General features: G+C 33.3%; 1 protein-coding gene across 20 annotated transcripts in view; it reads left to right on the top strand.

The window, feature by feature from the left end:
- The window catches only part of LOC143226053 (muscleblind-like protein 1), a 117,624-nt gene that overhangs the window by 76,750 nt on the left and 22,318 nt on the right, over positions 1-18,556 (top strand). For all 20 annotated transcript variants that reach the window (XM_076456491.1, XM_076456471.1, XM_076456475.1 and 17 more), the window contains 2 exons: positions 6,856-7,038; positions 17,928-18,155. In XM_076456491.1, coding sequence (XP_076312606.1) covers positions 6,856-7,038; positions 17,928-18,155 — 411 coding nt within the window. The remainder of the gene's footprint in view (positions 1-6,855; positions 7,039-17,927; positions 18,156-18,556) is intronic.

Below are 18,556 nucleotides of genomic sequence, written 5' to 3'. Positions count from 1 at the left end.
TCTCATGTCAGTCGTCGAACATGAGATATATTGAGTGGCAACTACAGACTGCCCTCAATCATGTACTGAAGTGGACTATGGCGAACGGCTTTAATTTCTCTCTCTCTAAAACCGTTTGCGTGCACTTTTGCCGCCAACGGGGTATTCACCATGATCCTGAACTTCATATCGGTGAAATTTCGCTGCCAGTGGTTTTAAGTTCTTGGGGCTTATCTTTGACTGTAAGCTGACCTTTATACCACACTTAAAGCAGCTACGGGTCAAATGCACAAGAGCACTGAACATCCTCCGTGTCCTCTCTACTACCAGTTGGGGAGCAGATCGATGTTCTATGTTAAAGGTATATCATGCTCTTATTCGCTCAAAACTCGACAATGGATCAATGGTCTATGGCTCTGCCAGACCCTTGGCGTTAAAGATGCTAGACCCCATTCATCACCAAGGACTTCGACTCTGCACTGGGGCTTTCCGCACCTCTCCAGTTCAAAGCTTATATGTTGAATCTTATGAACCTTCTCTGCACCTCTCCCGTTTGCAACTATCTTTACTACATTTTTCAAAACTTCATTCCTTACCAAAGCATCCCACCTGGGAATGTGTTTTCCTTCCTCTGTGGGCCGTACTTTTTCAGAACAGACGATCTGCCATTGCTCCGCGTGGCCTTTGCATCCAGGCGCAATTGGATGACTTTGGTCTGTCCTTGGATAACATTGCAGATTCCACAGGTCAGCCTATCCCACCATGGCTTATTACAGCCTCCAAATGTGACCTTTCTTTCAGTCATCTGAAAAAGGGAGATACTCCAGATTGGAAGTACCATCATTTATTTAATGAACATTTTTCAAACAATCATTCCATTCTCATTTATACAGATGGATCCAAATCAGGTAATTCAGTGGACTCTGCTATGATTTGCTGCAGTTCGGTGGTTGCACGCAGAATCCCTTCTACAGCTTCTGTGTTCACTGCTGAACTGTATGCCATATCTCTTGCCCTGGATCATATTGAAGTTGAGCAGTACTCCAACTGCACTATTTTTACTGACTCGCATAGTTCTATACTAGCCCTGGAATCGCTACACGTTGGCTCACACCCTGTTCTCGCTGATATTCAAAACCGACTGGCCCATTTCTCATTAACTGCTACTTCTATCCAGTTTTTCTGGATACCAGGCCATATTGGTATTCGCGGGAATGAGCTTGCAGACACGGCAGCTAAATCTATCTGCTCTGGCACTATCACTACTGTGCCTATTCCGTACATGGACTATGGTCTTGTATTCAAGGCTGTGGTCATTGCCAGCTGGCAGTCCACTTGGAGTGAGCAACGCGACAACAAGCTTTTTCAAATAAAACCCTATATTGGGCTTTGGCCATCTAGCTTCCATAAGGTTCAGAAGGAGGAAGTTGTTCTAACTAGACTACGCATTGGTCACAGTTTTTTAATTCATTGTTTTCTTTTATCTGGAACTGATGCACCAGTGTGTAGTTTGTGTAACACTCAAATCACTATCAGCTACATTTTACTTTCTTGCTATAGTTACGATTCTCAACGACAGCAATATTTTAAACATGTTTTTTCCCAGGGTTTATTTGTAACATTAGACAGTGTTATTGGTGATGGTACACTGTCCACCTTGATAAAGTTTTTAGTTTTTTAATGGCCATTAATCATTTTAATCTCATTTAAGTGTTGGATATTTATTCATTACACCTTTTTAATTGTGGTTCCCTTTTCACAGTTTCATTCTCTCTAGTTTAATTTGACAGTGAAGAATGGCCAAAACATAACTCGACACCAGGATTGGAAAGGCCAACTTCAGGTGACTAACGCTGCTGTTTGAACCCGTTAGTCGTCCTGGCGAGTTGTTATTTTGCTGGATGTCTTTTAAACTTTCAGTTCTTTACCCTTTGGTACTGGTCATAATGACACATAACCCAGAACCAGGACTGGAAAGACCAACTTCAGGTGACTGACGGTGGTTCTGGTACTTGCCTGTTAGTCTTCCTGGCTGGTTATGATCGTTACCATTCTACTACAGAAGTTTTTTCAACTTTTTAGATTGGATGTCAACATCAATTTTATGCAATTTTCTGTTTTTAATTGCTGTTTTGTTTTTACCTTCGTTTACTTTTACAAATGTTACTACATTTACTTTACTTTTACCTTTTTATTGGACATTTGGCTACTCATTATTACAATTTTGCTATATGTCTTTTAAAACTTCTATTATTTTACATTTTGATAATGGCTGCTCTGACACATAACCCAGAACCAGGACTGGAAAGGCCAACTTCAGGTGACTGACGGTGGTTCTTGAACTTACCTGTTAGTCTTCCTGGCGGGTTATAATAATTACCATTATGCTAGAGAAAGTACTTTACAACTTCTCTTACTCTGCTTTCTCTCTTAACATTGTAGACTAGGTGTGAACATTGATTTTATACTTTTTCTGTTTTTCAATGATGTTTTGTTTTACCTTCATTCCTTTTTATGTATTTTACTCCATTTAATTTATTTTTACCTTTTTACTTGACGTTTGGCACAGTTAGCCAAGCTGCTTTGTGCCATAAAACACTAAATCAATCAATCAATCATGGTTGTATTTTTTTCACCACATTCACAAGTACTTGTTCTTCTGCTGTTGGGATAGGAGTTTATTCTTACGCCCACCTTATATATATTAATCTTGGCATGCTTTTCACTTCCTATATCAGTCATGCTCAGCCTTCACCATTTCACTTACAAACAATGGAATGTCTTGTAACCAAGATTTGTTCTTTCCTTTTACACTCTGTGCACAAGATTCTTTTTCTTTTGGAAATTCTGACTTTCCTTGAACTGCTCATTCATTCAGACTTCACACACACATGTGCCTCTTTATGTTAAAAGTGTAGAATCTTTTTCAGGATTAATTGTTTCCAAATATGAACCTAGGGTCTCTTCCCAAAGATTTGTCTTTATATCTCAACTGTGCCAATGTCATGATGGGCATTCCTTTGCCATCCTCAACTGCAACTTCATCTCTTTATAGATATCTCTCTATTGGGTTGAGAGGTGTCATCTCCAAAACTCTAAATGACTATGTGACTTGGGGCATGTAGATTTTGAAGAAGCATTTACTGTACATCATTATTCTAACTTCTTGTTGTCCATTGGGTATTTTCTATTTTCTTTTTCTTTTCATGGATTGGTTGGTGGTGATCCATTTCAATAACTCTACAGTTGCTTCTTATATCAACAACCATGAAGCAGTACCTGTTCCAGGATTTTTTCTCACATTGGACTTATTGTTTTGATATTATTCTTATTGGGTTAATCTCATGGCCTGTTATGTGCCAGATGCTTTGAAATTGATGGCGAATTGCTTCTCTTAACCAGATAAGGCTCTAACCAAGGAGTGGTCTCCCCAGCCTCAGATTTTTCGTTGAGTTTGCACAGTTAGGCTCACCTTTCATCATTGCCTCACCACTTTTCACATCAGTTGTCTCTTCTTACAGTACTTGGTTCCTCATCCTTTACCGTGGGCATTGACACTCACATCCATGACTGGTATCAACTTTTTCTTCTTGCCTATTTTCCTATTCTTCTTCCTTGTGCCCTTGCTTTGACATATAACACACTTTGTCAGGTCCTATTTGTGGCACCTCTTTTGCCAGCACTACTGTGATTTCCTATGTTTTGTCACTGGTGTCCAGGCCCCATCTTTTTTTGCTCTATTATTGTACTTTTTTCTCTTGCTTCAACCATGTTTCTCTTTCACCCTATCTAAAAGTTTCCATGCGGGATTTGTTTAGCCAATTTCCCACAGTTCTTCAATAAACTTACATATCATTTTTGAGAAAGATAAGTGCATTTTCTCTCTCAGTACCCTCTTCCCCTTTATTGGATTTTGTCAGGTGGCTAGTGTTACTTCCCAGGGTATGCTTATTTCTCGAACTCTGCAATGAGCCAGAAATAACATAAAGCACCTAGTTCATCCTCCCTGACTGTACAAATGCTCATTGTTGAGATGATAACTTCTGCAAGAAAACTAGAGGTACCCTCATGATGTTCATGCAACTCAGTTGTCAAATTCAGACCATACTGTTAGACTGACTATCATGGTAAAAAACTGGCACTAGATAAGTGTCTCTTCCACTTTTCTCACTTGTTTGTCTTGCATTTGATGGCTCTTAAAAATCATTTTACAGTCACCAATTGCATTGTCTTCAGCAAAAGTCCTTTTTGGCAAGCATCCAATGGTTATTTGTGAGATTTCCTGGGTCTCTCCACTGCAAATTATTCATTCTTTTCCATGCCACTTACCAGTTTCTAGCCACAGGAGTGGGAACCTTGGAAGATTCCTCACCAATAAGAGGTAAGGCAGTGATGATACTATCTAGGTAATGTACTCTCCTCTTCCAAGAAGTTGTTCAATTGAGTCAAGGTGAGTACATACCCTAGGGTAATATCATGCCATAACCAATCTACACTTCTTGGCTCACCAACCTCTTGTGTTCAGGTACTCAGTTGGTCCTGATCTAATTCTTCCAATCTGTGTTTCATTTCAGGTGAAGAGTATAACCTGGTTTAGATTACATTCAATCTCTCATGAGCATGCATCTGTAGAGTCTATAGCATCAGATGCCACACTCCATAGGCTTTCCCTTTTGGCATTTGCTGAAGGGAGTTGATCTAACTTTAATTTTTTTCTACCATCCCCTCCATCATGTCACTGTGGGAAAGTAATCTTATAATATATTTTCTAAGAATACTCATCTTTTCACACCTTTCCACCCATTTTTCTCACTTTGGATGCATTTTCTTCTCACCTTATCTAAAAATGAGCTTATCTTGTGTGCAAGTGTTTAAGGGGAGGTACTCCAAAAGGAAATGGTATCATATTAATTGAGAGTTATTGTTGCACAGTTTACATTAAAAATGTGATATTTAGAGTAGAGTTAGCTCATGGTAGAAAAGCATATAGGTTCAAATCTTAATATTAAACAATAAAAACCCTGTAGTCTGAGTGTTTTTGAAAGGTTCACCTTTTAAAAGTGTTCAACTTACAGGGTTTTTATCATTGTTTATATAAATAAATTAGCCTTTTTATTTCAAAGGCCATGCAAAAATATAGAGAAGCTTTAAATTGTCTTTGATGGTATAGTGGAATGTTAAACATGAATTAATCGAGCAGTAATCATCTATAATATTACAGAATGGAGTCTAGGAAATAATTCTAAAGAATAGCTTATAATCAGTATTATGTGAATATTTGACACAATATTTAATGTAATAATATTAACGATATAATATTTCACAGCCAGTTAATATTTCCACATAGATCTATTAAAATATTCAAGCACTTTAAAATTTTTACTCTTCCTTATATTTGCACAATGATGTGAAAAATTTGGAAATTGGAATAAGCAAATTACTCTGAGTTAAATGATAGTTTTAAAGGTAATTCTGTCAGATTTAAAGATAAACACAGTAGGTTGAAAACTAATATTTGTTGCTACTATTCCAGTCCTGGCACATCATATGTGATATGGGGGAGAGGGGGTAACTAATTACTAAGAAGGACAGATTTGACAAAAAAGAAAAATGAAATCGGTAAACTCTTATTTACTACTGTTATGTGTCAATGTACATTGATTAATGATTCATATGGTAGTGCATTACTGTAAAACATTCAGACAAGTGTACTTTTTAAATTCCCATTATTAAGGAATTGGAAACTTAAATCTCAGCTGGTTTTACACATCTGCAGAGTTGTGCTGTTTTTGTGTTGGCTGCTTATTTTTTCTTTCTTTCTTCTTCTTCCAAGCACTTTTCAACTGACTGTCATTCCATAATTTCTTGGCAGATTGAATTGTAACTTTGTAGGGTTATATTTTGTTCCAATACATCCAGATTCCTTTTTCATCTTTTTCATACAAGGATTTTATAAGATAAAAGGTAAAACAACCCAAAAATGTATATTTTGGGCTCTTGTGTGATTATACTTACAGTAGTCAAAATGAAATTTGGTACAAACATAAATGTTTATGCACAAAACATGTTGCTTACAAAAAAAGTTGGATTTGCCCATTTTGTTTCTCTTTTTCCTTAGGGGAAGCTAGGGCTCACAAAAAAATGCATAATTTGGGAATTTTTGGTCAATAACTTAGCTGTATTTTAATACCTTTATATGGAATTTGGTACAAAGATATTTTTTTACAAGTTCCACACATTGACAGACAAAAATGGCAGATTTGTCCCTTTTTATAATTATAAGGAGGTAAAGATGCCATGAAAACCATAATTTTAGGATATTTTTACAATTACCCTAAGATATTTTGGCCAATTTACATGGTATTTGGTGTCAAGATTTTTTTGCAGGTTACAGTGATGGATGTAGACAATTTTAGAATTTTTGTCTTTAACCTAGTTTCCTAACAAGTTTGTTTTTTTCATGAACTACTTATGTGTAGTCAACCATGTTACATAGAATTTGTTACAAAGATACCTTCTTGCAGGTTATAAGCAATGATAAAGACAGATTTTAATTTTTTTTGTGTATTTCACAATTTTTCCTGGTATCAAAATTGGCAATGTTAGGATTGTTTGGCAAAGACATAGTATAGTGCATTTGCATGCAAATGCTGGCTTTTTTAATTATTATTATGTTTAGCTTTAATTCTATTTTAATTTACATTCAATATATATTTCTCATACATTGCTTATATCAAGTTTTGTTTTTTAAATTCAACTGTTGGTGGCATATCAGTGGATAAGTGAACAAAAATGGAACTTATATTGATACTGATTCTAAAAGTAACAATTCAGGACTAAAAATGTTTTTTTCAAATGAGTAATTCTACTTTTAAGGCAACAGCCAATCCATACCTGGTTGCACTTCCAACAGTAGCTTCACCTACTTCTTTTACACACTATTTGACTCCAAGTCCTGTGGTTAGTATGATGCCTCCTGATGCAATGGCTGCACCACTTAGTGTTGCCCCTACTCCTCTTGTTACAACTCAGAAAGTGCCACGAACTGATAGATTAGAGGTAAGATTAGAAAAATGTGATTTATAGAAATCATAGCAAATATCTTAACATGAAGAATAATTGTAAACATTTAAAAGAAGTATTATCACTTAAGCAGTAAATATGAATTTATTTATATGTTACTTCAAAACATAGAATGCTGTTTTATTTGTACTAATATAGTTCTCATATCTTGTTTCATCCAGTTAATTGGATTTATTTTTTAATTCTGAAATGCTCCTGAAATTACATGTTTAATTGTAATACTAAAGTTGTCTTAGTTTCTATAATGAATTAAGTGTAAATTCATGTATCTGAAGATTTAAACAAGAAAAACCAAAATAACTTTGTAGAGTACAGTCATTTTTTGATATAAGAGTTTTACTTTCATTTTATATTATGTGTTATGTAACTATATTAGGGTATTACTAGTCATACAGAAATTAAATAATGGTAAATCAAAACTCATACTTATTCTATTATTTAAGAATAATACTTGAAAGAGCAGTGAATAAACTGGCTTGTGGACTAGCAAAAACAAATGCATTTATATAAAATATGGCACAGTTAGCATTTCCCTTTTAATTTATAATAGGTGTTGTCATGCTTAATTGCATATTTGAACACTTAAGTCTAATTATTGGTTATTTACTAACAATTTTAATAAAACATAGTCACTAAATAATAAGTATATTTAGATGATCATACAGGCTAAAAACCAGGATAGTAACTGATTTCATATCACCACAGTGTTACCACAAATGCATATGTAATTCTTGTTTAGACATGAAGTGAAATAAAAAAAAATTGATGTTTATTATTTGTTCATTTTTGCCTCAGTATAAAACAAACTCAAGTTACATGAATCATACAAGAAAACAATATGTGCTTTGAGTTTTTCTCACTGGAAGATAGAGTACAAAATAAATATTTATATTAAATTTGTAAAACTGAAAGATGTGAGTTGGTTGCTAATAGAAATGCTTGGAAACGTAAATTTAGTAGTTATGAAGTGATTTTGATCAGCCTGGAAATAGGATTATAGGCATTAAAGAGGTTGTATTCACATATTAAATTTGGCTCTTCTGGGTTGATGTCATCACAAACCATTATAGAGCATTCCTCTACACATGTCTGAAATTAAGAATGCCTATACCACTGTGTACTACTTATTGTGTATTATGGTTCTAGAATTTCTAGAATATTTTTGGTGATACTGCAAAAGGTTCAAGGAAAAAAAAAGGTTTTACACTAGCTACTAACTTCTGTTCTTAAGATAACTTCATATAATGTGTTCTTTAAATCTGATAATCTTTACGAAAATGCACTACTGTTCCTATGGATGAATAAGAAGCTAATACTTAATTTGAAAATGTGTTTGTCTTTCTTTCACTAATGAAATCTGTACCTTCTTGTGTGGTCTGTTTCTCAAATACTTCAAAGATTTTTGAGATTATCTTCACTTAAGAAAGAAATCCTCTTTTATTGTTACTTTTTATTCAACATCATTTCTTTTAAGATATACAGGCTGTGATTATAAGTGCTTTTTATGTTCTTTTATCAATCTATATCTTTTACTGCTTTTATTTATCATTTTTAAAGTTTTTCAGTGTCAGAGGTTTCTAGTGAATATAAGTGCTAACAGGGATCTAATGATGTATTATATTCTACATGTTATTTTTTACTTCTTGAGCACAAGGAAGCTTCATTGATCTGATCTACTTCTCCTTCTAATTTGTGGCTATTATCATGATTTGACCACGATAATGTTTCCTTCTTATAACATTATGAATGTATTTTCTCTTATATTAACGAATGATGAACCTACTTTTCATCTGGAAATTTCTTTCAATATGGAAGTAATCTGTGTCCTTTGGTCATTACTTTCTTGATTAAGATTTCTATCATTCTTCTTCTGTCTTTTCACATTTATTCTATATTTTTTTTATTCTCCTTCCTCCTTCATATAACATCTTTCTGTTCTAAATTTTTGCCATATGGTGTGCATTTCACTAACTTCTAAATATGAAAACTTGCTTCTTTACCCATTTCTTTTAAATTGTATTTTCCAAAACTGAGGAATTTTCATTTTTCATGAAACATCTCTATTAGTTGAATATATTTTTGTGCTAGCTTATTATTCTGGTACCTATTTAATAGTCATTATCACAGTTCTTTCATAAGACATGTAAACTTCTGTTTTATTTTTTAAACATGGTCTTCATCCTTAGGCTAACATTCTTTACTTCAAGATTTAAATTTTTCATTGATTGTGTATATGTCTTCTCAATCTCATAATTACATGTAACTAATTGAATCCTTCTTCCTTATTATTTAATACACTTGTTCAGTGTTCAACTTATTAGTTCTTACTGTGCTCTGGAGATTTAGTGGATTTCTTCTTTTCTGTGTGTCAATATTTTATTGACATCCATTGAGAGGTTTAACCTGGGGATACTCTTTATCTGGATTTTTGAACCCTACAAATGTTAACTATTCCTTTGTTGTTTGTTTCATTACATTTTCAGTTCTTATCTACTCTTCTTTATTGACCCTTGCTTTCTTGCCAAGAGGTTTTTCTCTTTTTTTTCAAGAAATTTACAAAGGCCATGGAATATCATTTCTGGTATTTTTGTTCCACTTGTTTATGACTGACAACCTGTGATAGAGTTATCAATAATGAACTTTTTTACCCTTGTTTCATGATTGGTGACATTTTGGAAGTTAGTATTTTTATTTGAAATTAAATTATTCATCTCTTCATAGAATAAATACCTAACATTTCAGTGCTAATGCCACAAAAAAGTTTTTGTGCATTCACCAAACCTTTGAATGAACACTCAACCCTTCATGTAATAAGCAAACTGTGCTATTATAGGATTAAATAAGTAGTGAAACTATTAACTATTATAATGCTTATAACTTTGCAATTATTCAGATATTGTAAAATTTGTAATAAATTACAATATTTTATCAGTAATGTTGAAATTCTAATACAATACTTAATATTTTATGGATTTAATAAAGAAGCTTAAATATAAAATTAATAAACTATTCTGTAACAAATATAAGAATCTATTGAAATAAATATAAAGAAATAAAAATTAGAGAAATTTTACTTAACATTTCTAAAAACTATTTTTACTTATGAATAAGGTCATTTAACAACTTAGCACTACTATATGTGGATGTACACCTTGCTGCATATAAAGGCTTGTTTAGAGCATGACAGTCACAGTAGACTTAATGAATTGGTGGTGGTTGGGAGCTATACTAGTTTGTTTATACAACTGGATTAGATGCTTCATACTAGTATAATTCATCTTCTGTGCTATCAGTTAGTGCCTTTCTACCATATTGGGGGCTGAAATGCTAACTTCAAGAGGTAAGTTTTCAACTTACTTACCCCCAAATAGTAGTATGTTATTTTCTTATTCTTATTTCAATTAATTTTTCTTCTTCACTTTGGAGAGCAGTCACCTTCCCATAACTGTCTGCAGGTAGTGAAGGGTGATATAGATGTGGGACGTTGTGAGCTTGAGCATCCACATCTCGCTTCTCCTAATTTTTCTTTCTATATCTATTGCTACTGTTGTATTTCTTATGTAAGACTGGTGAATGGAGGTTACGAATGATAGATGGTGTAGCCCCCCCCTGCAATGTGAGCCTCACTTCAGCAGTCACCTCCAAAACCTAGGATACATTTAACATATTTTGTGTAATTTTAATGTGTTTTGTTTATGGCTTAAAATTTATGGTAATAGTATAATTAATCAGAGGTTGGGAATTGCTGTTTTTAATGGAATCCTTCCTTATGGTTTTGTGTATTTGTTTGGCTTCATTTGGATGTAATTAGTTAATTTCACTAAAATATATATACACCTCTCCACCAGAAGGTAGGTGATAAAACCTCCTTGTTCAGTACTCCCTTTGAGAACTTTTTTGTAAACCAAAAGCTTGTTTTTATCTCAGCACAATATCACTTAGATGTGTTCTTTTGTTATACAGTTTGTAAAACAAAGTATCTTCTATGCTGCATATAATTTTAAATTTAATTTCTTTACAAAATTAAACCATAAGATTTGTGGCAAATGCTGAAAAGACTGTAATAAGGTTTCCTTAAAAGGAATATTGCCCATCATCAATAACTCTGGGATGTACGTTAGGAAGAAGCTGATAACCAGTAGTGGTTTCAGTAAAAAATAAATGAATAAATTTGAGGAGCATGTCCAACAGTCTGCCTTTACTTCTGGTTCTTCTGCCCTTGATGAGGATCAAGTAACCCTATCTTTGATCCTCATCATATTATTATTATAACTTAGACCTCAACACACAAAAAAAAGTTTTTCCTCACCTAATTTTTTTTTCATGAATATCATTTTGTATTTCAGGATCATATCGATAATCATTTGCCACATTCTATCCTGGCTCAAGAATCTTTGTCCCTTCACATATGATCAGAATTCTTACTCTTCTCCATAGCTCTGTTTCCTTAAACCTATTCTTCTATCATGAGGATCTTTTACTTTGATTGTCTTTCTCCCTCAGTTTACTTGTCTTCATCTTTTCATCGCTCAGCATTTTAGCTATTTGTCCTCTTTACCCCTTTTTTTTCTGAAACTCTTTATCACAACCCCAAGAGCTTTACTGTGGAAGGCCATATACTGTCTTGATTTCTATTTTAGCAGTTTTCCAATTAACTAGACTGGTTGGTTTCTGAAATTTTCTTGATTATGGTGCCTTATACCTTTTGGAGTTAGACCAGTTTTATTATTTGCAACTCAATTTGGTAACCTTCCTTTAAAATGATGTTTCTTGAAGAGTTTCTCATCCTGTGACACCTTCTAGGTGTCCATGCTCTAAATAGACTAAAACCATAAAGGAGCCTGAAGATATCTCATTTCTGGGTCCACCCCTCAACTTCAGTCCTGTGTGAACTTGACTTTTACATTTGGAACACCTAAAGACTCATTTCAGAGAAAATCCTTGAGTTACACAGTTTTCTTTCAGAGGCTTTCTTTATCTTTCAGGTTTCAAGCCCACTCTGTTTTCAAATAAGCTCTGAGGACTTTTACTCAAAGGATACATCCTTTAGGTCAACATCTTTTCCCTAAGACCTCCTTGAGAGGCATCCTCTGCTGTTGTCTCCCTTATCTTTTGGGAGTCTACATGTTTTTGTTGATTAGTCAAGCTCTCTAATTTCAGTTTTGACTCTCACTCTGTATGTGATTCATTTGTCAGATGTCCACTTTTCACCACAACATCCCATGCTTTCATCTTTGCACATGGTTTTTGACTAGTCTGTTATGAGATGAACAGGACCTTCTTGCAGAGTTGCCCATTTTTATTGTTTTTATTTGCCATCCAGCTATGTGATTTTTCAAGATTAGTTCATCTGCTACTTCCTTCTTAGTGGCATATCTATTTCTGATTGTCAGATACAGAGTACAGTGAATGCTTATATATATCAGAATCTGCACTGAGTAGGGTATAACAGAAAATGTTCAGTTTAAGTGCCACTGTTGAAATTGGATATGCTTTAATGATGTGTATGTACATATATATATATACCCTTCAAGCTGTACTGGATCAACAAAACAATGTGGCTACACACCTGCTTAACAGGACAGATCCTACTATCTGTACTTCTGGTGACCCACTGCACAGTCTCTAAGTAAGGGGCATTATACAAATGTGATTATTATTTTTCAGTTCATGTGCCTTTCCAATGTTCTCACTTATACAAGTTCTTCCATCACGGTTTCTTCAAGTGGAGAGGGAGAACCATTCTTTAGTACCAAACCTTTGAGTGGATAATACTGAAGAGGTTTCTTTTCAACAGTATAAACCACTGGTATGAGATATAGTAGATGTATCCCTTGACTTGGAATGGTAGTAAACGTGTAAACCTAGAAAAGTAGTACAACCCAGTGTCAACACTGAGAACTGAATCATCCTCTGTGATTGTGACTAAATGGATAGGTCTTGAGTTCTTCTTGGAAAACAGATCTGGGATTAGTCAGTCGTTTCTGAACTGGCATATTCTTGTAAGTTTTTCATATATGTCACACAGTTTTACATATTTCCCTATCCACATTTCATTTATATGGTTTACTGATTGAACATCCTTAAATTTGACACACTTTTGCAACACCTTAGTAAAACTCTCCAAAACCAAGAAATTCTTTAACAGATCCTTCAGAACAAACTACTTGTATTGGGTGAAAAGTATAATCTCTCACCAACTACCCTTCCCACTAAGTCAACTAACTGGTTCCATGGACTTCTCTTTCTTTTGTTCATTTTTTTAGTTTCTTTCTTCACACTGATCTCTACACTATCTTCTTATGGTGGAATTCTAGTCTAAATTTAACATTTAATGAACCTAAAAATGCATGTGAGATGGCTATCTTTCCACAGAATCCCCCATCCCATTTTTGGCATGCCTATTTCCTCAGAAAGTTTTGTTTCCACAAAGTTATCAAGGGTAGTAGTGCATAAAGAGGCTATCATTCCACCTGTTGATGAAATATACTATTATATTTATGATTGTGTCATAGCCTAGCACAGGTCATTCTATAATATATATATGGGTAAAAACTTGTTCAAAGGCTTTCTGCACATATAAAAAAATTTTGGTGCCAGTGCTAAAGTGCTAGCTATTTACTCTGTGAAGAGGTGGGTATCTATATGGAACACATTATCAAGAAAGAAAATGGTTAAATTTCTAGATGTCTCTTCTTGGATATTTCCACTGCTTATTTTTGTTTTCTAACTGTTCAAATAGTTTAATTGTTCTGATCCTGTGCAGAAGTTTTTCAATTCTCTGCAATGTCTTTCAACTTTATTTATAACATGTTATCAAGGTTTTAGAATTTATCCCCAGCTTGGTTGTATCCAAATAAAGTTCAAGCTTGCTATCCTATTGGGTTCATTTGATTCAATCTTCTAACTTTCTGACTGTTATCATGGTTGTATTTTAAGCAAATGTGTATTTTGGACTTTATTTTGACCTTAAAAGACCTGTAGAATATGTTCACAGACAAATAGAAATGTCATGTTCATTTTCTGTATGGAATTTTTTCTTTTGTGTTTGAACAAAAAAAGTATTACTTTCCAAAGTTTGCTTCTTGTGTTCTTGATGTTTTTAATACCCTGAAGTTTCCATTTTTTTTCTGATTACCTTGACATGTTTGTAACATATTGTAATGTTTTAGTTATATAAGCATTTGATCCTGTCCAGCCTTGTTTTTCTCTTCTGGTATGCTTGGGGCCTTGTCCTTTCCTATTGTTTAAGGTCCTCCTCTGTGTTATTTTAAAAAAGAGGTAGTTTTATTCTATCAAATGACCCACACATTAGCTTGTTTTCATTTTATACTTCCTGTTCATTATTCTTATGAAGATTATGTAGAGGGCAGACTTTTTTCTGTGAAAGCTTGTCATTGTTCCACTCAGTTGGCATATATTTTTTCTTTTTTTTTTCTTCTTAAAATATTTTCTTGTTTTTATATCTATGAGTCTGATTTCTTCTACACTCCATTTGGTTTCTATTGAAAACGTATACCATTAAGTTTTTTTCATGTGTTTTTTATTCTTTCAGATTTCTCTCGATCCTTGTGTGGTATATGAATATATCATGCATTTCTCTCTTGTGATATTATATTATTTATCCTAAATTTAATCTTTGTTCTGTATATGTGCAGGTTTCAAAGAGAACCATTGTGTTCATATCTTTCTAATTACCTTTGTTATTCTTGAATGGATAATACCCATTCTGCTTTAGGCAGATATTACTGCAATACTGCTTGTTGTGCAAGGATTTTAATACTAATGTACTTCAGTGGTCATTCAAATGTTATGTAGTACCTAGAGGTTACAGTCTTATCTTTGTTGTAACAAGAATTACCATCAGTAGTTGCTCTTCATAACTGTGACATTTCTTGGAAACTAAGAAACATTGAATTTAAACAGTTTGAAACAGGATCTTGATGGAGAAACAGTTTGAGAAAATAAAATAGAAGCAACAGTTTTTGTACGTAAAGCAAACACAAACCTATTGTGTTTGTGTTTAGTGTCAAGTTGTCGTTTTCCCACTTAACATCACAATTCAGTTAGTAAGAGATAAATCATTATTATTTATATAAATCATGATTGAATTTCTAGCTAACAAGTAGGCCCATTCAATTACTCAAAAATTAACTAGATTTTACCTGAATATACCAAATGTGGAAACTTCCAGATCACAATAGTTTTGTAGCTCTAATGGCTCTTACTTTGTCTTTTTTGAATCTCTTGTTTCTTTTACATCTTCATCACTGCATAGATAGATGTCATCAGTATATTTATGCTATTGCTACAATTTTGATATTCTCCTCCAGAGAATGACAATTTCTCTTCTTTAATCATAACTTTATCAACCGAACTTTTTTTTTTTACATTTAAAATTTTTTTTATTGTTATTTGGCTTACACTTAGCATTTGTGTGGACCTTAATTTTATCAGGCTATGAATCAGTTTCCTATGTTTAAAGTAGGATTTAACTTTTCTTTCTTTTTCAGGATGATCATCAAGTTCCTTTGTATTTAAAATATACCTCCACAACTACTGCAACTTAATGACCCTTAGGAAGATGTAAAGCTCTCCTTCTATTTTATCATATTTTATTTCTCACCAAATACTGACCTTTTGCTTCTGAGTACCATTTATAACTTTAAACTATGGTTCAAGTACCTCTACAAAACAGGTTAGCTTTTGTCGCTGATGTTTTTCAACTGCATTTCAGTCTCTTAATTAAATGGATCTGACCGTTGCATGTTTCTCATGCAGCATCTTTAGTTGCCAAAGACATTATCAGTTTCTTCTGTTTCAATAATCTGGTTTAGAGAGATTGTTTTATACAATCCACATACTGTATAGCCTCAGACCATTTTTTTTTTCTTTTCTCCATTTTGTAACAAGATATAGTTTTGGTGGTTAGGGAACTTGATTCACAATAAGTGGGTTTTGAGTTGAATCATGTCATAAAACATTAGACATAGGAAATTAATAATATGATAGTCAACCCCCATTTCATTTGTAAAAGAGTAGGCAAAAATTGGCAGTGTATGGCATTGATTAGCTAGTTGTTTTTCCTCTAGTCTATCATTTATAAATTAGATAGGACAAATAGCCCTTGAATAGTTTGTGTGAAATTTAAATTTATTCAAGGTATTACATTATGCTTATGCCTATACTTTCTTTTTTTTTCTTTTGTGAGGATTTTCATTTCTTATTCATCCAAAGACAAAGTAGCATTTTTGAAACTTGACAATACATTTTTTATGTTATTGAGTTAAAATATGAATATTAACTAATTTTACAAAAAGGCATATTTTATTCACTGGAACTTTAAAGTAATCCTTGATTAGTTTATTAACTTGTTTATGGAAATAAACAAAGAATAATGTTTTTTATTACCAAAACTAGCAAAGAGTTGGTTGTGTAAGTATAAAAAGCATGATTTAATACCTTGTAAGCATAAAATTATTAATAATATGTCAAAAAATTACATCAACTTTAATTATAATGGAAAAATTACAATTAATATTCCATCATTATTTAACCATTGCAATTGTAGTTTAATTTTGCATCATTTAGTAAGTAGCTAGCAGAAGTTCAATTACACATTATGCAAAATAAAATGTAACAGCACTATTACAGGATTGAGTACACTTTATTAAAACAATTTTGATATGCAAGTCAGCATGTCATATAATAAACCAAGTCACTATAAAAATTTCTGGTGGAATGGAATGTCTCATAGCTACATTTTGAAATTTTTTGGCATCTTGTTTGTAGTGTGATGTCACCAAAAATTTATTACCTTTGAATGGGATATGTAACAGGTCTTTCCAGTGCAAAATATTCATACACTCAGATCATAAAGATATGTTCAATTTGATAATATAGAATTTCCAAGATGGGGATATTCCTTGAACTGAAAGGCACAAGAAAGGAGAAGAATATGGATAAATGTGAGGCATCAGGAATATCCAGAAAGAGACCTAAAATAAGTCATACCATGGCCTTAGTGTGCAAAGTGAGGCATATATGGATTTCTGTGCATTTGAATTGTTGTAAAAGGTGCTGTGAAACCAACTTTCTTCTGCAATTGATGGATTATGGAAACATTTAGGGAAAAAGTTGTGTTTTGACAATGACAGCCTTGGATAATTATGGTGACATAGATTGTAATGATTTGGTGAGGTTCCAAAATCATTTTAATATTATGTACTCAACCTTTTGTATATGTTAAGATTTAAACATGGATTTTATTTACACTGAAAAATTGAAACTAGTTTATTGCAAAATATTAGTTGTTGTTTTTGTTCATATAAAATGTTTAATTAATTTTTGATGTATTGTCATTGTTGGAGTTTCTTACTTTTAATACAAAGTCAAATTATAGCACTACAATGTTTGTGCTACTATATTGTACCAGGTGGTTGAAAAAAAAGACCATTTACTATGTAAAGACATTTTCATTTTTCTTCTGACTGGATTCAAGTTGAAATTTAATTGAATGGACAGCAACTGCCTGTTATAGAAACACAATATAGAGATAATATTTAAAAAGTCTTCCACCATTGCTGTCCATTCACCAAAATTTTATCATGAATACTCTGCCCAAACAATCTTTTAAAGGATTAAAGTTTTAAAAATTTCTTATATCAAAGCTCAAGCTTATTTCTAAAAGTGCATGGTGCAATAGATGGCATTCCCTGTTGCATTTGTTATAGTGATTGTGTGAGTGTGTAAGAAAGAAAAGATTGTGCTTTTCTTTTCTATATCTTTGCCAGCTAGTTGTCTTTGCCATTTTAAAAGTTTTTCTCCTGCTTGCCTACCCAATTTCCATCTCCCTTTCCTCATAGGTATGCCGAGAGTTCCAGCGTGGAAATTGTAAACGAGTGGAAACTGAATGCCGCTTCGCTCACCCTCCTGAGCATGTGACAGTGGACAGTACTGAAGGCATGGTGACTGTCTGTATGGATTTTGTTAAAGGACGGTGCACGCGGGACCCATGCCGCTACTTTCACCCCCCACCTCACTTACAAGCACAGCTAAAGGCTGCCCAAAGCCGAGTTAATGCAGCTGCTCTGGTAGGATAATAATTATATCACTGACTTTAGGATGTCTCACTTCAGGTTTGATTTAGATAATAACTTCTTTATACTTTATTGTTTGCCTGTACTGCAGGCTATATGTGCTTCCTTCTTCCCTCTTTTCTCTTGCACATTAGAGAAATAATAGCATGAGCGTAATGTAACCAATTGTTCTCTTGTTTAGCTTTGTTTAAACAAAACAGTATTTCCAACATTATTTCATTTCTTATGGGACAGAAACAAAAAAACCTGGTAATACATGAACAATATATATTCTACTAAAACATTAAATATATATGCAAGGAATGATGAACTAAATATGCAACTGAAAATTATTTCAAAGCTCATTAATAAGTACTGTACTTAGGCTCATTTAGCATAATTAACACAAAGCACTT

This window comes from Tachypleus tridentatus, chromosome 9 (genome assembly GCF_004210375.1).
Source record: "Tachypleus tridentatus isolate NWPU-2018 chromosome 9, ASM421037v1, whole genome shotgun sequence".
NCBI classification, from domain to species: Eukaryota; Metazoa; Arthropoda; class Merostomata; order Xiphosura; family Limulidae; genus Tachypleus; species Tachypleus tridentatus.
The sequence above is the reverse complement of the archived record's forward strand: the minus strand, read 5'-3'. Positions and strand labels throughout refer to the sequence as shown.